Source organism: Aplidium turbinatum, chromosome 1 (assembly GCF_918807975.1).
Source record: "Aplidium turbinatum chromosome 1, kaAplTurb1.1, whole genome shotgun sequence".
Lineage (NCBI taxonomy): Eukaryota > Metazoa > Chordata > Ascidiacea > Aplousobranchia > Polyclinidae > Aplidium > Aplidium turbinatum.
Window position 1 is genome coordinate 44,757,017 of NC_137472.1, and position 23,837 is coordinate 44,780,853.

The 23,837-nt window shown below is 37.5% G+C and overlaps 1 protein-coding gene across 1 annotated transcript; it reads right to left on the bottom strand.

Moving 5' to 3' along the window:
* Positions 1–5,598: 5,598 nt before the first annotated feature.
* LOC145766250 (ryncolin-2-like) lies at positions 5,599–23,626 on the bottom strand. Its single transcript, XM_082577928.1, has 6 exons — positions 23,402–23,626; positions 19,119–19,194; positions 11,114–11,262; positions 10,314–10,410; positions 8,221–8,317; positions 5,599–6,267 (listed from the first exon to the last, which is right to left on the bottom strand). Exons 1-6 carry the CDS (start codon positions 23,624–23,626, stop codon positions 6,261–6,263), a joined length of 651 nt encoding a protein of 216 aa, XP_082434054.1. The 3' UTR covers positions 5,599–6,260.
* Between the last annotated feature and the right edge of the window lie 211 nt (positions 23,627–23,837).

The window sequence follows — 23,837 nt, forward strand, 5'->3', positions numbered from 1 at the left end:
ATATGTCATATAGCAACCCAACTGACAACTAACAAAACGATTCCATGCTCTACTCTGCATTCAACATCACCTTCTTTCAGAAACTTGGGTAACATGATTTTATGAGCGCAGCGATGATGTTTAAATTTTTATGTGATTTATTCAAATGCTTAAAACTGTTGACCTTAAACTTATTTTTATTTTACATGGTAGTCTACCTTTGTGTACAATAGTTTACTCAAAGTATTGCCTGGCTCAAACTCAGCAGCAAAATATAAAGTAAAAACGCACTGTTTAGTGTATAGCCTACCGATGATAATCAAAACGCGTCTCTTTAGCTCACCTACAAAACTAGAGTAATTGTTATTTAAAGCCTGTTTTCGTAGCAGAAATGGCCCTCACTTGAAGGCAAGTTGACTTAGGTTAAATTGATAGCAGGCACGCTTCGGTGAGTTTCTTTATGATACGGTAAGTAACCAAGTGCAAAGTAGATATTTGCCAGACGTACGTCACGTCATTGTCTGTATAATGACGTGTGTTAAAAAACAAGAATAAAACATTATGGAATCTGATGACATCAATCCGGACAAATCAAGACGCAGTGTCATCGTCAATGTTTTTTCAATCAAACAAAATTTTACTCTGCGAATGACGGCTTGAGATAAAAGGAAACTTGAAATAAAAGTCAGGACTTCAAGAAAGGAAACTTTATCTAAATGAAACCAACTTAGGGGAATTTTGAGGTAAAACGAGTTTTCATTTGGGAATGCAAAGGAATTTAAGCTTATTCAAACATAATTTGTATTTGAATAAGAAATTCTATTTGAATAAGCTTAACTAAAGATGATCTAGCTCAGTGGTTCTCAACTTTTTTGTCTTGGTGGACCCCTTTTGGTGTCTTCGAAGCGGTCACGGACCCCTAAAAATTTCAATTTGAAATTTTGGTATATCTCGTTTCCTTATGGAATCATATGTTACATAAGTTTCAAAGCAACACACTTAAAAGAATTTGCTGAATTCGCAACGCGCTTGATGATTGATGAGATTGACGAAATTATGTTATGACTTATGAGCTATATGTTGGCACACAGGATCAAACATCGGTAAGCTATATGCTCATTTGATGTTTTTCTATAACTTTTATCAAAAGTTAATAGAATACTTGCGACTGTTACAAAGAATTTCTCCCTTTTTTCATTTGAAATCAATATTAATTCTGTGAGTGGTGATAGACTGCTGACTAACGTTTGCATTTCTAAGTTAAGCATTGATCAATAATCTGTTGTCTTAAAAGAATTTAGTTGAACAATAGCCAACATAGCCTTATTAAAAGGTTTAAGTAATTTATATGATATTTTAGTTAAGAAACCAAACCTTTGTGCAACGTCCTTTGCAATTTCAAACGACGCACCAGTGCGTTGCGACTTACAGTTTAAGAATCACTGTAGGCTAATACATAAACAAAGCACAAACAATTTTTAAATTTCTTAATTTATCCGTCATGTTGAAAACTCGGAAACTTTCGCGGACCCCCGGAAATCGCTTCACGGACCCCTTGGGGTCCGCGGACCCCCAGTTGAGAACCACTGATCTAGCTACCAGCTGATCGAAATAGATTTTTAGCTATTTATGATTGAATTGACTCGTGTGAGAATAAATTCCTTTGCATTACAAGACATGTAACCGAGTGGTTAATATCAAGCATTGTTGTGGGTTTGACACCTGTCAGAAGATACAGTACTTCATTTTCTAGATTTCATTTGGGAATAATTATGTTTTATCGTCAAACACACTTCACTAAGCCGTAAAAAAACTGTTCATAAAACACGATGCAAGGCAAGGCCATGGACTGAAGGAGAACATAGCAAGGCTTCTAAAATAAACGAAAATGTTTTGTTTAGCTTCCAGTTCTACGAAAGGTTTTATTTTCTGTGATTCGAAAGCTAAGCAACTTCGCTTCGTTTTGCGTTTGAATCGAAAAAAAAACAAGAGAATCTCAGAACACGGTTGGTGAGTAACAGTGTAAAATTTTTCGATTAGCCTACTTACGATTTGTTTTTAATTTCAAACAAAAACGCTTCGAAAAATATAACAATAGCCTTATATTATAATTAACATTTCGAAAATATTCTTTGGTGCAGTGTGTACGTTGATTCCGTCGAACGTCGTGGAGAAACTATTGTCACGCGAGGCCTACCTTAAAATATATATAGGCCTACCTTTCGCACAAAATACAACATAGGCCTAGTAGCCTACTTTTATCTAATATTCATCTAAGGTGTAGGCTACGCCGTACGTAGAAACAATCATTCGACAATACAGTTGGCTACCGCATTGGGAAATTAATGAAGCGGATGTGGGAAAACTCATTTTGTGGGGTCTGGCAACACTGCTTCAAATAACAAAACGGATACATCACCCCGCTAATCGGGCATACGTCTGTAGTTCAAAGCCTCTAGTTTACAAGTATCAATAGCTACTAGGATTAAACTTCTAAAATCCTTTTTTGTTACAAGATAATTCAAGTAGCTATTTTAGAATGAGCGGTTGTTTCAATGCCAGCCCAGAACGCAGGCCTAAATATACAGTTCTCATTAAACGTATTCTTGTTTGGTTATTATTACCCAGGCTACTTTCATTTTAAAACATGTTCTCCTTGACAAGAGGCACGGGGGAAAGCAATACAACTAGTCGTATCTACACCGTATTCTTAGTAAAACAGTAGGTTACATTGGGCAACATAACATAAAAAAAATAAAAACAAATTGAACTGAACATTTTCCTAAGCGTAAGTAGATTCAGGCTGAAATATAACATTACTTACGTGTTCAAACTTGTGTTAGATTTTTGTCAATTCAGGTTTTGGTTAATTCAGGGCTGCCAGACAGGTATTAAGGTTGGTGGCCAATTCCACAGGTAAAAATAGCCAGTTTTAACATTTTCAAAAGACCGTTAAGATAGGTCCAGTTACCACTTATAACTTCATTTTTATTATAACTACTACATTGAATGCAATACTTTTTAAGCAGTTGCAGGGGCAATCAGGATTTTTGCAAGGAAGGGGCTTAAGATTAGAAATTAGAAAAATGAGATCGTGGCGAAGAAATCGGATAGCAACAAAAAAAAATTCAAGCGGTCTGAACTGATGGATTCATGCACAATCGCCGATTGTGACTCAGACTCTGAAGTGATAGATTTGCAGTGGTCTTAGGTTATTTTTATTTAACCCCTGATGACAGCAGAACCGCTACTGTCGGGACAAAGTTTGGCATCCGGCTGTTGTGGTATGTTGTCTGTTGTGGTATCTAGATTGCTATGGTGTTATTTTATGCGTACTGTGTATAATTGCACCGTACCATTCTCGCAACAGACAAAATAAAAGGTTTTTCTATATCTCTCCGGCAACACTGCGCTGAGTGATTCTGGTTTACAAGCAAAGACAACAGTGTTGCCAGACAATTATCCATAAAGATTTTATTTAGGCAAATGGCAAATCGCGTCGAAAAGCCAAACATCAATGTGTCTTTTCTTTTATGTGTGAGACCTGACGTTTGTTCTGCTGGCAAAGAGTCCACTAGGTGTTGTAGGCCTAAGCTTCGTTTTTATAAAGCAAGAAATCTCAATTGAGATTGAAAGCAAGTGTGCTAAATTTATATTAAACAACATCTATTTGAAGTTTCTACATTTGAAAATGTAGTAGTCACGTCATGCAAATAAAAAATAAATGTTAGCGGAAATAAGCATGATTGATAAATCAAACAAATTACAAGCCTCAAGGAAACGGAATTCACTATATCCACGTGTGCAGCAGTTTAGGCTACGCTAGCCATTAGTTTGATACAGATTTCTTACCACATTGCTTTGCGAAATCAGGCAATAGAAGATTTTTTAGGCTTATCGCTTTACTTAAAAAATAGACTTAATTGATTGATGCCTGAACAAAAGCAAAGAATTATTGCAATCACAAGAAGTCGTAGCCTATTTGCAAAGTGAAGTCTCGCGGGCAAACAACAATTTAGATCAGTGGTTCCCAACCTTTTTGTCTTGGTGACCCCCTTTAAAAAATTTCGTAGATACCGCGACCCCCACTTATATGCTTTCCTAAATGCAAGTACAGTAGAACTCGGTTAATCCGGATTCGGTTAATCCGGATCTTTGCCTAATCCGGATAAAACTGGAAGTACAAATGATTTGTAATTTTTTTCTTGAGAAACAGCTTTGGATTATCCGGATTATTTAATCCGGATCTTCGCCTATTCCGGACAAAAGTTGCGCTTTTTCTATCACTTTATCCGGATTTGTCAGTGATTACTTTGTTTGACCGTGATTTTTTGTAAGTTTTCCATAGAAACTCGTCTTCGGTAACTATTTTCATAAGTTTTGAGTGACTACAGATTATTCCGGCACGCATGTCTGAAAATGTAACTTTTGCCAGTGTGTTCTTGCGTTAGACGCAGAGTCTACAAACACATTCATTTTACATGCATAGCCTATTGCATTTCAAAAAAACTCTATCACTGGGTCGCTAATGTGGTGATCGCGCGTCTCGGAATTGACAGATGACCACACTAATGCGTTCAATTTCGGTGATTTTTACCGATACCCTTCTATCTAGGTAACGTCAGGCTTGATAGAACCGTCATCGGTTAATCCGGATCTTCGCTTAATCCGGATGGAATCGCCGGTCAAATCGAATCCGGATTAACCGAGTTCTACTACACTATTAACAAATAATACAACAAAAGGCAGCACTAAAAATGTTTTTCTTGCATTTATTGACAAATCAATGCAATGGTTGACCTTGTAGGTCTGCAGCTAACCGTGAAATTCGAGGTTGCGTGTTAATCTAGTCGTGCCAATATAATGTTATCTAATATACTGTACAAGGCTACTTCGTTAATAGAGTTTCAATTTACACTTTTACAGCGAATAGTCCAACACAGTAAGCTATGCGTCCACTGTGATGTAATAAACGTGATTGTAGGACCAACAGTCACGCTTATTACATCCAGTGGACGGATACTGATGCAATAATATTGTGCTACAAGCAACCCGAATGAAATGGCTAGCGGACCGGTACCTCGTTCTACTTACATTCAGGGCTCCCATTCCTGGGTTTTTAAACCCAGATCTGGGTTTTTAAGTTTTTTTTATATAAAACGTTGATATCTAGGTTTTTTTCTGCATTTTTAACTTTTCTTAAATATCTATTGATTTTGCATAAAATTATAGGAATCGCGAGCTGAATTAACCATTCTAAGTAATTATTTCGCTACAAAATATAGCCTATCTAAAATAAATTCTGTCTGATTTGAAAGCTATAAGCTAGTTCCCCCTCTTGATCACAAGTAATGCATTCAGTTTCCAGTTTGAGTACCGGTAATGACTTTCAGTCAAGTTCAATTGCAGTTTTACCAGGCTGCTCTGCTGAGTGAGTATCACTAGTTTTGGTTCAATTGCTAGTTTTGTGAAAGATTTGTTGATAGCAAAACAGGCCATAAAAAGAGCGGAGCAAAATTGTCATACCTGGGAACCTAAAAGAAAATTGGTGAGCAAAGTAATGGAGGGTGTTTGCCATCAACGTTATGAAAAACGACTCCAAGGACAAAAAAACTTGCAGAAAATAACTCTTGTAAGTTTAGAATGAAATGTATTTGAACAGTCGATGGGTGGTACAAAATTTAAAGATAGCAGAAAGTGTAGTAGACATCTCAAAGCTTTTCTATTAGCTATCATGAACATCTGAGTTTTTTTAAGATAAAATCTAGGTTTTTTTCAAATTTGTGGATGGGACCACTGCTTACATTCACTTTTGTTGTTGCATGAGCAACAGCTTCGCGACCCCCTATAAAATGCTTTGCGACCCCCTTGGGGGTCGCGACCCCCAGGCTGGGAACCACTGATTTAGATCAACCAAACATTCCTTTTACAGTCAGATATCATTTGTAAGAATTGTAGCCTACGTAAGCTATGGATACATTTTATACAATTTTGTTTTTGCATTACGAGCAAAATGCTTTTCATAAATTTAATTGATGTTTGGTTTGATTTTCATTTCGGAAAACTTCAGTGAATATCCATTGCTTCTAAAAGTGTTCCAATTAATTCCCTCATAAGTCGATTGACCTGTATTTACGTAACGACCGTTTAGATTGGCATCAAAACAATAACGGTTCCCATTATGCCACCAGCCGCTTCGATGACGAATTGCACAGTTTTCTGGGAACACGTCGTTGTCTTGATCTTTTGTAGTAAACTTTTGGTTGTTGTGGAACCGAAGACTATTTCCTATTGCATAAATAAGAATGAGCTTAGGCCATGTCAGTTTCACAAATTAAATCGACTTTATTGGGAAAGTTCAGGCTTATGTTATTAATTCTAGCGTAGCCTACATTTTTAATAACCTACTTAAATTTGCATATTAGTTATTAACAGTAAAATTTTTGCAGTAATCAACATTACATTTTAAAAAGCTAGATGTCATAATATCTGAGTGTTAAAAATTTTTACTGTTTTTCTTTTTAGGGCTAGGCGTTTCAAAAATCATCATTAAGTGTCTTTTCCTAGTCGGTTGGCTGTCATTTGTTTCCATATGTCACACTTTTCCGCTACGTTTGCTTCCCTGATGCTTGACAAAGACAAGTCGGTCCACTGTTTTACAGTAGGCTACATCCTTTCGACCTTTCCCCAATTTTGTCTCTTTCCCCTACAGGCCTACACCTATTTGCTTCCACCATACCTTCCATAACCAACTGATGCAGTTGTCCTGACGATCCTTTCAAAATAGGCTATGTTTTTCCAATTTCATTTTTTGTTTAGCTAAATCGCATGCCCATTTATTTTGCACTCCAATTCTTTTTCTAATTGCTTTGTTTGTAATGTGTTTATTTAGGCTATATGATAAAAAAAAACTTGGCTAGAAAATGGAAAAAACAACAATATTATCCAAACTTTTAGTCAAAATTGCGATCAGCCATACGAACCTGCCTGCAAACAACTACAAAAAACATCACAAACCTGCATTTCCTCTGTAACCTTCCACATTCAGGCGATATTTCGAAGTTTGACTGCCGATAACAAACGACCTGGTCCAAAACAAATTTTACAAAGTCAAATTACCGTAGCCTACGTATAGAAATATTTTGTGCAATATCTTGGCCCAATAGTCTGAATGAAGTCTAAATTTCAAGTAATGTATGATCTTTTTTAAAAACCTTAATGCTAGATCCAACAGTGTACGCAGCACTTGCTTGAGGACGCCGGCCATTTCCATTTTTTTTTTTTTTTCTTTTTGTAGAAAACGCTTGTTTTTTCAGTTCTGTAGTAGGCTAGCCAGCATAAGATTATTGTATCATTCTAAATAGCGATACCAACTTTTGGACTTGCAACAATCTTTTCGATCAAAAGCAGCACAAAACATTTCAGAAACAATAAATGTGTTGAAAATTACTGTAGTCTATTGTCTATTGGTAAAGAAACGGTAGATTTTTCTTTATTTCTTTACAATTTAAGCATTTAGTTCAAGCAGCTAATTACTTGCCTCAGTTTCAAAAAAAAATAGCCAAACCAGGCCCAATTTGAAAAGTAGTCACACCAAACCAAAAATGAAAAATCCTATTTTATATGGCCAACTCACTATATTCAACAACATAACAAATGTTGCAGTCATCGCAAAACTTCGTGTGGATAAATTTGGAAATACAATTTTGGTATAGAGGTTACATTCTTCAACCATAGACAGATAAAACCAAGCAACCACACGGCATTTAACATAATACATTAAACTGAACATAACGATCGTTTTCGGCCATACACATGTTAGCCCTTTTCAAGTAACGAAAAAACTAATTTACATCTTCATTGAAAATAAATAACTGATCTTCACAATGAATTGAAAACGAAATGCATAAGCATGAAACGGCAAAACAGAAGCAGACGCCAATACTATACCTAGGCTACATTTAAAGCAACATGAAATGTAAATAGGCTATTGATACTTGCTTAACACACCTTTTACACGAAGGGAAAAAAATATTGAGTAGTAAAGGTTTTGCTTTTGTCTACCTATTATAGCCTACTATACCTGCTCCATGGTAGTAAAATACACTCTGCACAAAATGACGCGACCATTTTATAAATTAGTCAAATCCATATTTGTTGTAGTTTTTGCTACCGATAAGTTTTTACAAACTCAACAGTAAGTTACTTTACAAAAGCTTACTACAGCATCACACTCGTTACGGATAGCTTGCAAATCGTTGAGTGTTCTCAAAATCTTCCAAATCGATTCGGAGCTGGTAGCTTCCACTTGCGGTAATGGCATGTAGTATTTTCAAACCTGTACTCAAACAATGCATTTCAGTGGCACTTGGGTAGCTATTGTCTTACGGCCAGTGCCGGTCTTTGGGATGTGCAAACCGTGCGATCGCACAGGGCCCGCAAATTAGGGGGCCCGCAATTTACTCAGAAAATGCAGTAATTTTGTCATTTTCAAAGGAAAAATTCAACAAGTGAATTCAGCAAAGGAATTCGCAACAAGAAAACATAGAGACTCAACGAATTCAACCTATTTCGTCGCCTGAATATTTTGTACCCTGAAAAGATCGAGAAAAAAAAACGACATAGCCGCAATCGCTGATCGGAGTTGCCGCAAACATTTCAAAATTTCTCGATCTTTTCAGGGAACGAAATCAGTCGAAATTTAATTTTGCTACACGATTTCAGGGGACGAAATAGGTTGCATCCAGACTCAACATACTGTAGAGACATAGCTTTATTTCCGAAAAATGCCAAAGAAAGCATGATCTTATCCTTTTGCTATGCCACCGGACAGCACCATTTCACAGTAATATTCATACCTAAATTTTTGTTGAACATGCTCTCAGAATGTCCCAAATTCAAAGTATTTTTTCAAAATTTTTTGGGGGAGGCCCCCCAGACCCCCCGCCGCTGGTTGTCGTCTTTGGCGATCACGCCGCCACCGCCGCCCCTCCCCTTTCAAAGTGCCTAGCTACGCCACTGAATTGGATTATTGTCATTGGGGCCCGCAAAAGCATATTCCCCACAGGGCCCGAAAAACCCTAAGACCGGCACTGCTTACGGCCTTAACAAGGTTGGCTGATATCTGAGAGTAAACTGAAAAATGTTTTAGGTTTTTCCATAGACCGACAAAACAAAGTAGCTTCAACGGGTTTAACTTATTTTATTACACAACAAAATATAAGTTAGCATAATTAAAATAAGATCAAACGTTTTCGACACGTACTTGTGTCGTCATCAGAAATTGCTTTAAATCTGATGCAATACATCAAATGAGAATTATAAAATAAATCTGACCATGTACAGGCCAGGGGCGCCGGAAGCGGGGGGGCAATGGTGTCCTTTTAAGGTCATGTAAGCTACTGTACATTTTACAATATAACAATATCTGCTATTCGCTTTTAGCCTAATAATATTCTTTCATTTTTGCCTCAAAATAATATTCACCGCTCAAAATTCTGCAACACAGTAGGTTACATCATTAAAGCATAGCATGATGCCCTTCTTTGTATACCGGACACTTGTAGGCTATCATTACTCAATAGTGAGCTGATAGATGAGCATTATCGCTATATCTTATCTTAACACTTAACTTAACACTTAACTTAACACTTAACACTTAACCTAACACAAGAAATTGGCCTTTTAGTGAACAAAACTGCCCTTTTTTCATAATCCTGCCCCGCCCCCCCCCCCCCCCCCCAGTCAAAAATCGTTCCGGTGCCCCTGACCATGTACTATAACTACACTTCGAACTGAAAATCACAAACTCAACAAGTGAAACAAGAATGATTACGAGTAAATAACACGGCGGAAACAGATCACCTGAGGTGTAGAATACAATTTCCCGCCGTGCTATCTACTTGTAATAATTCTAGTTGAGATTGTGCTATTCAGTCCTGAGTGCCGTTACAGTTATAGTGCATAGTTAGATTTATCTTATAATTCTCATATTATGTATTGCACCAGATGTAAAGTAAAATAGTCATTGAAGCGCACGCTCTAAATAAAAAGATAAACAAAGCGACAGCAAAATAGAATCAATTGACAAAATAGTTTAGTGAGGTAAAACGTAATGTACCACATTTGAAAGGATATTTTATGAATATAAAATAATTTGTAAACGTAAATAAAGTTTGTCCACTTTCTGCTACACACATTACGCACATAGTGTAGCCTACCACACGACACTGTGTTGTAAAATTACTGGACTAGCCTACTCTTGCTTGTCGGCTCGTCCAATGTGCAACAATAATATAAACTACAAACTGGTAAAAACATTTTCAATTTCGTACCCAACCAGAAGTTTCCACTTATGTCTCCAAATCTATTTTCGTATTCTGAAAATGTTTTTTCGAAACTCACTGCATTGCTTACTCTTCTTTGGAAAACCTAATTTTCAAACATAAAAAATAACAGCATAAAAGAAATAATGTGACACCACAAAAAATGGGTTAATTTATTGAAAAATAACATGTCAGAAATGCGTAGTCGCCAAGTCTACAGTAGGCTATAGCCTACTCTTCAGAGTTGGATCAATTGAATGTAATTGTTGTGTTGTTGTGTCATTGACATTGTACTTTAAAAACCATATTGTTCCAAATTACAATTGGTAATTACATGCATGATATTAGTACTTTTGTTAAGCCGCTAGTTGGGGTTCAAAATGGACTTCTACATTGCAATTTAATCCATTTCAAATATAATTCTACTTGCCTTTGATGGAATCAAACTGTAGAAAATCATTGATGAAGATAAATATTGACATATTTAATGCACAAACACAGCAATGCACTTAAAATTTCTATAGATCAAAATAAAAGGTTGATTTGTGGCACACTATGTGAATAGCCTACAACGAGAAAAAGATTGTTGATAACTCGAAGCTGTGGTTTTTAGTCTGACTCTCTTTAGAAGCTGTTGTCAAAGTAAAGTGAACATGTAATGGAGTATTAGTTAAAAGAAAATAAGAAAATTTACTTTATTTAACGACAGCTTTTCAAGAGTCAGACAGAAACTGCAGCTTCGAACTATGCACAACCAACCTTCTTCTCGCTATTTACATAAGTCATCTAAATATAACTTTGCAACAAACCAGCCATCCTCCTCCATCCGTTTCCATATCGCAATAAACATCAATTACTTTCCATTTCACCGAAATGGAATATATTCCGCTCTCAGTAGCTCCAATTTCAAAAAGGTCTTGGCAGTTTTGAATATTTAAATAAGTTGGTACTTTTCTGTCTACAAATACATAACAGATAAATTTAACTTTAGAAAAAAAATTACTTAATTATCGCTATTACGAATGTGACTACAACTTATATTCAGCTAAATAGTGTCGTAGCTCGTAGGCCATTATGAACAACTATCTTTTAAGATTGTTCAAAACAACTTTTTGGTCACAATGAAATTTATTTTCTGAAAAGCGATTCAAAATGAAACAAACATCTTCAAAAGAAAAATATTTCAAAAGGTAATGAAAACAAATGAATTTAGGAAAGAGAAAAATGTTTTCTAATTTAATTTTTTTTTAAACAATAATTGTATAATAAGCCTAATCCTGAATTATCTGTAATCTAAAACCGACAGTTGGCTTGTACCGACTGCTGTCTTATATTCGTCACCAGCCATTATTCTGCGGTGCAGTCCAACGTTCTCATAATTCTGTACTGTTTAGCCTATACTTTCAAGTTTTAATATTTTTAGCATTGCGTCTGGCAGCACTCGCCAAGGGTGACTGATTTCGCCTATAAAACAGACTGGTGTGGTAATCTTCTCCCTTTTCAATCAACACACTTCTGATGGAATGACGTGACGTTTTTGAATCCGCCTTGATCGCTTCAACACGTGGCGTAATACAAGATGTACTTCCTGATCTCAACAATTTAGTATCGTTGTCAGCCACCCTTAGTCAGAAGCATTCAACCGGCAATTCCAGGAACGTTACAGGCTTTCTGCGTACAGAGAGTTTAATGCAGTTTGTTTCAAGTAGCCTAGACTATTAAATAAAAAAATTGCTTGTAATTGAAATGACCTCATTCACTGAAAAAATTACCGTACTTCAAAATGAATCAAACGAAACTAAGATGAGAGCGTTTGCGTAACTACGTAATGTTTTTGTTTCGAGCAATTTTGACAAAACTGAATCTCAGCTCAAACCCCCTGACTGTTCTAGGCTACGTTGCACATCATATCCATTAATCATTTAATCAATTATTCAGTCGGCAGCCGTGGCCGAGTGGTTAGCGCGTTGGGCTCGCAGTCGAGAGCCTGCATGTTCGACTCCAGCCACCCGCACTTGCTGTTGTTTCTCTGGGCAAGAAACTTAACGATAATTGCCTCTACCTAGTGATCGATTTCGAGTAATGGGTAGTACCAAATTTAAGTCATAAGTAAAGTAGACAACCGGAAACAGACATTGCCGTCGGCTGCAGCGTGGGTCAGGTGTATGTCGGAAGGCGTACATCGATGCATAGCGCTCAAGTCCGCTTTCCCGCAATGCAGGATAAAGATAAACAAACAAACAAACATATTTGATCTGTGCAATCATTTCATGCAGTGGCGGCTCGTCCACAGAAGCTGCGCACATTTCAGCATCTATTTTTTTTATTAATTTCATATTTTTTTCTCATTTTCTCTAGATCCTACCGACTGGAAGTTTCATAATTTCTGGATTTTAAAATGCGTTATAATTTTTTAATTTTTATATTTGGAAGCCTGGAACTGCAAGCTCTGCAGTTGCAATCTTATAAAAGAAGAACAAAGAGAAAATGTGACGTCATATTTTGGCTAAGGTTGCTTCAAAATCCCACAATTTCGATCTGGTCAGGCTAGCTACTGTTGCAAGTAGGCTATACTTCATCGTTTTCAAACCCGATATTACGAGGCTGCGACTGATGCTGTTACATGATTAGACTAATGTGCTTTACTTTGTGCACAAAAAGATAAAGCTTAGACTAGGTTTTTGTTGTTACTTAATCAAATTTAAACTGTTCATTGCTAACTTATCATAATAAGTTAAGGCCAAAGGTCACATGCTAAAACAGCCTATTTATATTTGTTGTAGGGGAGACCGGGGAGGGTTGTTACAGTTTTCAGTAAATGTAAGATTTCTTTCCTACTATTTGCGCAAAGTTGCTGCAAATTTAATACGCTATTGCCACATGACTGGTTGTTATAATCGCAACTTTAATTATTTTTTAAATTGAGCTTTAAAAAAAATATTTGCATTTACATACCTATGAGTCAGTTGTAACATCTCACCCCAGTATCGGGGTGAGATGTTACATAGTATGAGGTGAGATGTTACAGTTTTTTTTTTTAGACTGGTATTAGCTATTTTTTATAACTAAGAAGTCTATTTTTAAGAGAAAACATCTAAAACTGATGGCATATTTAACAAAGTCTGTCAGAATTTATTGAACACCCAAGTTTAATTGAAAAAAAAACAAGAACAAACAAGCAACAACATCACCAAACACAATCCATTATAACTGGGTGTAACAAACACACAATCTCTACCCAACTACTCATTGCAGTTTTCACAGACATATTGCTTTTCAAAGTCAGTGCAAGCTTCATGAGACCAGTCTTTGCAGTGTACACACTGTAATACCATACATATAGTCACACAAACAAAGTTGGTTTTAATTAACTAAGAAGTTGCATAACCTAAAACACAATAAGGTTAACTCACAAAACTCAACAAACAACACTTCTACTAAAGGTTAAACTAAACAAAGCAACTGCAGCTCAGTACACAAGACAGAACTCAACTGTGGCAAACAAAGTAAGCGTACAAATTCATCAGCGTCAGCGCAAAGCGCTTCAGGACAGAAACGTCCGAAATCGAGTACCACATTCTTCCCTCCTTAAAATGTTTTGCCAAATTATCACGATAGTCTGAAATTACAGGTAATTAGATGGGTTGAATCGGTCAGGAGGTATTTTTGTTCTTTGCGAGCGCCGAAGCTCCGTCTTTCCTTGTGAGTCGTTTTCAACTTGTGTAGCGGTATCTGAGGAACTTGAAACAGTAGGCCCACTTGATGAATTTTCCTTGTTCTCAGAAACTTCTTGGTGAATTTCGTCATTACTTGAGTGATCATTAAAGCAGTTGGAAACATCAGCATTCGTATTCTCTTGTGACTCTGGTTCTGCTATCTCTGCTTCTTCACCATAAGTTGGGGCCAGGTTTTTAAGAGCAACTGTGTCCTCTCTGCCGTTCTGGAATCGTATATGAGCGTACTGGGGGTTTGCTTCAATGAGTTCTACTTCCTCTGCCAGTCGATCATATTTTGATGCTCGAACGTAACGTTTCAGTAGAACGGGGCCTGGCGTCGTCAACCATGAAGGTATGGAAGTTCTAGTTGTTGACCTGCGTTGATATGCAAAAAGACGTTCATGTGGCGTTTGATTTGTTGCTGTGCATAACAGCGTGCGGATAGAATGAAGTACATCATCTAACACGTCTTGCCAACAATTATTCGGCAGTCCATGCGTTTTAAGGGCTAAAGTGATCGCTCTCCATATGGTCCCATTCATACGTTCAACTTGACCGTTTCCAGTGGGGTTATAACTTGTGGTTCGGCTTGTAGCGATACCTTTTTCATGAAAGAAACGTTTCAGTTCTTCGCTCATAAACGCTGATCCTCGGTCCGAATGCACATAAGCTGGCATTCCAAACACGGAAAAAAGTTTTTGAAGATGAATAATGATGCTTTTAGTGCTTGTGTCTTTGCAAGGGAAAGCAAATGGAAATCTGGAGTAGCCTACTCATCACATATTACTAGTATAAATCGATTTTTATTAGTAGACGGTAAGGGTCCCTTGAAATCCATACTCAGTCTTTCAAAAGGTTGAGTAGCCTTTATCAAATGCATTGCGTTGGGTCAATAAAAACGGGGCTTACACTCGCAACAAGTTTTACAGGATCGGATAACATCGCGAATTTGATCGAGTGAGAAAGGTAAATTTCTAATTTTCACAAAGTGGGCCATGCGCGTCTCACCTGGATTGCAAAGAGAATCATGTAAACTTTTCAAGGTATTTTTACTCAGTGTCATGCATTTAATACGAGAAAGTGTGTCAGCTGGAACGTTTTCTTTCCCACATCTATAGATGATATCGAAATCATAAGTACAAAGTTCAATGCGCCATCTCATGATTTTATCGTTCTTAATTTTACGTTTGTGCTTTGTGTCAAACATGTAGGCAACTGACTTCTGGTCAGTAATTAAAGTAAATCGTTTGCCTGTGAAATAGTGTTTCCACTTCCGAACGGATTCAATAATGGCGGCTGCCTCTTTTTCAACTGCTGAATGTTTCAGTTCGGATCCTTGCAAAGTTCTGGAAAAAAATGCCACTGGGCGGCCATTTTGATTAAGCGTTGCGGCTAAAGCAAACTCTGAAGCATCGGTTTCAATTTGAAAGGGTATAGTGCTTCGTCAATAGAAGCAACTACTGAATTTTCGATTTCACGCTTGAGCTGCTGGAAAGCTGATAATGCTTCTGAATTAAGAGGAAACGATTTGTTTTGAATAAGAGGTCTGATTTTGTCAGAAAAATTGCGTATCCACAGTGAATAATAAGCAAATAATCCCATAACACGCTTCTGACTTTTCATGTTGGAGGGAGGGGGAAGATCTTGTAAAGGTTTAAGTCTATCGGGATCTGGCTTTATTTGACCATTACAAACTACATTTCCGAGAATGCTTAAAGTTGTCGTGGAAAATATGCACTTGTTTTCGTTGTAAACCAGATTTTTACTTTTAGCTGCTTCCAGAAAGCGATGAAGGTTTTGATCGTGATGTGCTTGATCTTTACCACAAATGGTAACGTTATCTAAATACGCAAAAGTATCACATAAATGTTCGCCAGTAATAAAATTGTCCATAATTCTTTGGAACGCAGCTACGCCATTCGTAACACCGAAGGGTATTCCATGGAATTGGTAAAGCCGACCATTGGCTTCGAAAGCAGTGTATTTTTTATCTTGGTCTCGAATAGCGACTTGATGATACGCGCTTTTCAAGTCCACGGTACTGAACACACGATACTGCGCAATTTTGTTCACAGTATCATCTATCCTTGGTAATGGATATGCATCTAGGTTAGTGTACTTGTTTATCGTTTGTGAATAGTCAACGACTAACCTTTTTTTTCTGACGTTCATTTCTCGTGACAACCACTTGCGCTCTCCAGGGTGAGTTGCTTGGTTCTATAATCCCTTCTGAAAGAAATTTTTCAGTTTCATTCTTGATGAAATCGTGATCTTCGCGACTGTACCTACGCGACTTGGTGGCAGTAGGCTTACATTCCCGGGACAAATGCAGAAACAACGGCGGTGGTGGAGCATCCAAGGTGGTCAAGTTACAGATTTTTACAGGTGGTTCTTCTCCGCCGTACTTGATCGTTACACTTTCGTGTTTGGCTTGCCAATCCTGTCCCAGTATAATATCTGCACACAGGTTTGGAAACACAAACAGTTTAAGACGATAATGCCTATTGCCAACACGAATACTGGCAATGCAATGTCCTTCAACTTCAGCACACAAGTTCTGAGTGGCCATTGAAACGCTTTCCCGACTCGGAGTTATTTCCAAGGAGCAACGCTTTGCCACTCTTGAGTGAATGAAATTGTCCGTACTTCCCGAGTCAACGAGGGCAGTCGCATGTTGATCGTTAACAACGACGTGGATGGAGGACTTTCTTAAACTATCAGGTACACCAACAGGCCTTGTAGTAGCAAGTGTAAGATTTCCAACTGTTGCGTTTAAAGACTTGGTCGGTTTTGCTCGACATACACGCTGGTAGTGCCCCTTTTTCTTGCATTTGTGGCAAGTAGCCTCGCGAGCAGGACACGACGAACGGGGATGATAGTCTGAACCACAGAAGAAGCAAGTCCTTTTTGTAAAAGAAAGAGTTGATTCCTCGACACTTTTAGACGCAAACTCTTCTTTTTCAACACATGATGTATTGATCGACAAACCGATATCCTGACTTCTGTAGCATTCCGAGCTTTTTCGTGCTACATCTAAAACCCTCGCTTGATCAAATGCGTTTGCAAGTGTTAGCGTTTGATTTTCAAGGAGACGTTGTCGAATACTACTATTTAAAATACCGCTTATGAAAGCATCTCTAATGGCCTCATCTCTGTGAACAGTGGCAGTTACTTGTTGAAAATTGCAATCTTTACTCATATTCTTCAGAATTTGAAAAAATTCATCCAAGGACTCTTCTGGAAGCTGTTTACGAGTGGATAAGGCATGTCTCGCAAAAATTTCATTAGGTGTTTTAACGAAAGCTGCCTTAAGAACTCTTAAGGCGTCTTCATAGGTAGTAGCTTCGCTGAACAAGTCGTAAATATCGGCTGCTACGTAATTGATGAGTACATTCAATTTGTTCAGGTTCTCTGACGGCAAAGTAGCAACGAAGTTTTCAAACGTGACAAGCCAGTGTCGTCACAGTTTTGCTGCATCTAGAGTATTCGGGCTGACATCAAACCTTGCAGGTTTCAGCACTTTATCCATGGCCAGCTTTGCCGCTAATCTTAGTTAATTAAATTGTAATACCATACATTTAGTCACACAAACAAAGTTGGTTTTAATTAACTAAGAAGTTGCATAACCTAAAACACAATAAGGTTAACTCACAAAACTCAACAAACAACACTTCTACTAAAGGTTAAACTAAACAAAGCAACTGCAGCTCAGTACACAAGACAGAACTCAACTGTGGCAAACAAAGTAAGCGTACAAATTCATCAGCGTCAGCGCAAAGCGCTTCAGGACAGAAACGTCCGAAATCGAGTACCACACACACTGAATCCATGTTTCTGCTGATGCAGAGTTTGAGTATGAATCATCACACACCATGCAGAACCACTCCTTTGATTTTTGGCTGCAATTCTTCTTCAAAAGGTTTCGCTTGGCTTGTTTGTTGTGGCCAGTCTTTTTAGCTTCTCTGATAATGAAGGCATCTTCTATTTTCCTTTTTTCGGGAGTAGAAGTAACAACAGCAGAATAACGTTTTCGAGAAGTATGTTTACCTATTCTTGCTGGGGCTTTCGGAAAGGGCCGAATTGAAACCCGAGATGCTGTTATGCCTTTAGGTAAATCCTCCAATTCAACACATGCTGCTGCAGTTTAAGGCATTTCAGATGCTGCACTAGTAGGCTACCTTCCACAGAAGATGAAATGGCGCATAATTTAACTGCTTGAGCAATTTAAAACTTGAAAAATTTATTATTTAAATACCAAATCAAATAAATTTTCTGGTAGGGGAGAGATGTTACACCTTGTAACAAATCACCCCTATGGAGGTTGACTGAATAATGTCTAGATATGTCAAACATTTGATAATCAGCTCCAAAATATTTTTAATTAATCTAAGCTACAGCTCTTGAAGCCTACAGTAACTTTGAAACCAAAAAGATATCACTCCTCTCTTTATAGAAATCACATTTTCTTTGACAATGTAAAAATTTACTTTTGATAACCCCAAACCACTTTTCATAAATAATTTGCTACTACACCTTTCAAAACAGCTGAAACTTTGTTTGGAAAGAGAAAACAAGCGTCTGAACCAATAAACTTAATTCCAGCGGTTGGAATAATATAATTAATAAATTAAAGGGAGTGTAACAACCCACCCCTGTAACATCTCTCCCCGGTCTCTTTTACATTAGGAATTTAAGTGATCAAATAGCCTCAGAATGCACGAAATAGGCTACCACTAAAATAAGGTAACATTTTATGGGGGGCATGCCTCAAGACCCCCCTAGCTTGGCATCGCACCTTTGGCGCTCGCTCTTTCACAAATACTTCCGGTTGCAGCACCCCCTGTTATAAATACCATGAACCGCCTCTGAGTTCATGCAGAACCTTCAGGAAAAGTGAAGAAATTTCGGTGAAATAGGCTAATATGTTCACACAGAAAGCAGACAATTACCAAAACGTAAAAAGCGTAGCCTATATATTTTTTTTATGAAACAACATGCTCTTATAATGTAACAAAAATAAATAATCGTTATTAATGTTTTAAGCTCTCCTAAAACTAAATTCGGAACATTTTAAATCATAGCAGATTTGTAGGTCTACTTTTCAGTTGGGCAACTTCAGCCTTTAAGCGTTCCAATTCTTCTGATGCACTTTCATCAGGACTTCCTGGTTCTCCCTTTAAAAAGTAGGCTGAAATTACAAAATAATCCCAACAAAAATCCAAATTACTGACCATAACTATTTTTAAAATTTAAATAAAGTTAATAATATGTTGTGACTTTTGTATTTCATTTCTCAATCTGCTTTTATGTTTACATCCACCGCTTACATCTACTTTCGGTGATTTCGAGAAAACCACGAAAAACGTTTATGACAGTTTCGCTTGATAAATGTAATGCGCTTTTGATTTCTAACGATGTATAACTACCTACTGAATTGAGCCATGACGTTTGTCCAGATCTAAGGAATATTAGAAGGCTTAGAATCGCCTTTTTATAAAATTAGAAATGTGGATAGCCTATAAGCGGTTTTGGAAATAAACTGGAGAATAAAAATTGCCAGAACGACAGAAACCAATTTTTGAAACCATTTTTCCAAGCTGACCACCACTAATTCATCACCACAATCCAAATCCACTTTAAACAAAGCAAAAAAACACAGTTATAAAGCTCAAGTAGGCTACTAAGCAGTCTAAGCACCGTTGGTAGCTGCAACAATAGGCTGCAAGCCTATAACAGTGCTATAATCAGTGTTGCCAGATAGTAGATGCTTCAAACTACCAAACACATTTCAAATTTTGCCAAACTGACCAGAGACTGACTGTCAACTCACCAAAAATGTTTGCCAAAATTCTGCCAAACAACGTAAAATTCTGCCAAATCTCGAATTTGGTAGTGAAATTTGCCAAATGGTAACACTGCTGCTTATCACGAAACGATGACGAAAACGGTTTAACAATCAGCGATATGTCACGTGATACAATGGCTTAATATGATTGGTTAATTGTGGATACAAGTGGTTTTGGAAACAAAGTGTGATGGCGCGTAAGCGGTTTTGGAAGAAAACGCAATTTTTAGTGTTGAATTTGAAGCAGAAAGAGAAGGTTTTGGAAAAAAAGGAATTGATAGTAGGTACCTATGGTAATACTCTACCTAATGACACTCTAAACTCAATTTTGGTAAAAGTGGCGCCTAAGCGGTTTTGGAAACAAGCTCTTCAAGTAGTTTTCCACTAAAGTAGCCTATACCTTCTGCGTGCCACAAGCTGCGTTTCAAAGTAGGCCTTATTTTTACCTACCACAGTAGTTTAGAATTTTTCTAATGCTCAAGCTTTCATCAACTTGATACCAGTGACAAAGGCATATCTGATGTTGATGTAGAGACGTAGCCTACAGCAATCATCTTCAATAAGTAGTTGTTGAGTACACAAAGGCATGGGAATTCGATTCAAGGATGTATTCCACTTAGAAATCCATGACTGGATAGTGGATAATCGATACACTGTGTGATATTTTCAAAAATGGAATTCTTGAGGAGGAACTAATAACATTGCGAAGCGATTGGTACTCAAACCGAAGTTCAATATCTCGTATCAATTGTTCTGGCTACAGAATCAAATCAAAGAGAAATACCATCACGTGTGGAAACAGGTTAAAGTTTTTCTCATTGGCTTTCCCAGCTCATAGTTGGTGGAGCGTGCTTTCAGTGCCGTGACAACCAGGGCGGATTAACCATTAGGCTAATAAGGCTATAGCCTTAGGCCCTGGAAAAATTCAGCCCTCAATTTTTGAAAGGCTGATAGTGATACAGATCCAGTAGCCTACTAGTACAGTACAGTTTTTGCTTAAAAACGAATGACTGAGTTGAGTCAATACATATGAAGAGCCCATTTCCAAAACCCTGTAGGCTCCACTTTTACCGAGATTGAGTTTAGAGCAGGGCTTTTCAACCTGGGGGTCGCAAGCCGTTTTTCGGAGGTTCGCGAGACGCTTGAAATTCCAATGTATTGCTTTCAATTGCTTTTTGACAGAGAAGATTAAAAAATGTGTTTTTTTCGCAATTGCCCATTCCTCTACTTGAGGTTATATCGTTTAAGCTTTCAGACGTTGCAAAGGCTTTAACTATGGGAAACCATTCGATATTTTTCACCAAGTTCTTGTAGCCTACGTTGTTTTGTGCAGACTAAAGTAAACCAGTTAGGCTACAACGCTATAGTAAAAAAGCAAAATTACGTAAAATCCTATGCAAAATATAGATTTCTTAGTATCGTTTTCAATGGCATTGAAAAAAATTAGTGTCGGCTATTTTGTTTGAAAGTTCTTTCAACAACAGGTGCACGCATTGACAAACTTAATAGTTAAAAATATGCAGCACCAACCGCCTCACTGAAATTGATTTATATAAATGCATAAAAGATTACAATAGATTCAACCGGTGAAAGTGCAAAAACGTAGATTATTCTCATTATTTTTTCTCCTATTATCTAGCTAGGCTTGATAAAAAAATGAAAATAAAAATCGTAGGAAATGTAATAAAAGCCGTGATAACACCGCAAAAAAACGTTTTTCGTTTCAGAAGTTTATCTTGGAACAGCAAAACTAAACATAACTGGATGTTGGCATGAATCAAATTTGGTTAAATTTTGCATTAAATATGCTTTTGTTGAATACTTTTATGGGGGGGTGGCGCGAGACTACATTGATTGCTCTGAGGGGGTCGCGCTAAAAAAAAGGTTGAAAACCCCTGGTTTAGAGTGTCATTAGGTAAATTATTACCATAGGTACCTACCATCCATTTCTTCTTTTTTTTCCATAATCTTTTCCATCTGCTTCAAATTTGATTGAATTGTGTTTGTTTCCAAAACCAATTACGCGCCATCATTAGCCATTTTTCTGTTATGTTTATGTTATTTTGCAGTAAATAATTTCAATTTTTCATGTATGTAGCCTATTTTTATTACTTTTTGTAGCTTGGTTTGCAAAATTAGGTCCTTCTCTAGTAAACAGCCTTAGGCCTACAGTACCCTTAATTCAGCCCTGGTGACAACCAGGGCCGGATTAAGGCGGGGGCTGATGGGGCTGCAGCCCCAGGCCCACCAAGAAAATAGGCCCACCGATAACAACTTACTAAGAGTAACTGACATGCTTATTATCAGGATCTAAAGAATAAAGGACGAGAATCATAGAACGAACGCTAACTGTGTAAACCAGTGGTTCTTAGGGGCACGCCTCCCCAAAGGGCGTCAGCTAATTTCCAATGGGAGTGCGAGACCTAACGTGCTCTACAACTTGAAACCGTTGATTTAATTGAGTTATGGTCGTGCATAATGGAAACGTTTCATAAAACTAGTCGGGCGCTGCGGGATAGCAAAACTACTTTGAATAAGGTAACAAATTTTCTTCATGGTCTACATAACTTTGTTAAAACATTAAGATCCCAATCTCAAGAATTCGAAGAAAAGGGTAGAGTATTAGGCTAAGTGTCTGTCATCATTAGCCTATATTGAAGAAAGTTCAAGAAAGAAGAGAAGAAAAGTATGGTTGGATAGCGGAGGTGGATCTGAAGACACAGCACTTTACATCATAATGCTCAGGTGCTGAGCGCTCATTTTCAGTGCTTAAAAGAGTAAAGAATCAACTGCGTTCATCCATGGGACAGAAAAGGTTGCATTCCAGAGCTGGTAATAACATCACCGGTGTCTATTTTTTTCCAAAACTTTGTTTTCAATGCAGAGTAGAGCTAAGGAATATAAAGCTCTTTGCTTTGTCTAGGCTAAATCCGGAAGACATGTCATTTGAATGTGTTTAATAAGTAAATACTGTAGTTCGGATATAAGTTTTGTTATTTCATTTTAATTGTGATAGGTACAATGAGGGGAATGAAATTTAGGCCTCAGATTACCATACCGCCCCAGGTCCATCAAAACCTTAATCCGGCCCTGGTGACAACGCTTCTGGATAACAAAAGAAACCGTCTTGACGTATTTAGACGGGGAGACTTATGATTGTTCTTATCCAAAATGGAACTCGATATCAAGAGGCTGATAACATTGCACCAACCTCATCCGTCTCATTAGGCTTGGACTTTAAGTTGTGATGAATGGAAAATAACATTGGTTTCACTTTTTTTGTCGAAGGGGGCGTTTAATACTCTGATCGTTGTCCAAGGGGGCGCTATTAAAAAAAGTTTGGGACACACTGCTATAAAGTATACTTTTTTTCTTTAAAGCAACCTTTGAATCACTTTGCTTTTTCTTTGTCTGTTTATCGATTTTATTGTGTAAGTTAGGCCTAATTACTCCATTGATGTTGTTTTAGCACTTCTTTAAAAAAATGATTTAAACGTGTAAAGCGAGTTATTAAAAGCATTTTTTTGTATAATTACCTTTGATCCTTTTTGTCCTTGGATCCCAGGAATTCCAGCCTTTCCAGGTCTTCCAACTTGTTTGCTGCTCCTAATTGTTGGAGAGCTTGGTACTGATGTAGATCCATCATTGCCACAGTAACAGTTTACGTTTGGTGGCGCAACAGCGCATTCAACGTTCGAATTTTGACATGTTACGAAGACCACCAAAGCAAGCACTACGACGATGCGAAACCAAACATACATCGTTGACTGTCGTTAATCCTTTTTACAAAATATACAGAATGTTTAATCTTTTTGGACATGATTAGCCTACAGATTTGTTATACAGAAAAATTAGAACATACAGACATAGGCTATCATCAGAGGTGGGCATGCGCTACTTTAAAGATAGCGCGCTACCCGCTTGGGCTAAAATAGCGCGCGCTACCGCTACCCGCTACCAATCGACAAAAGT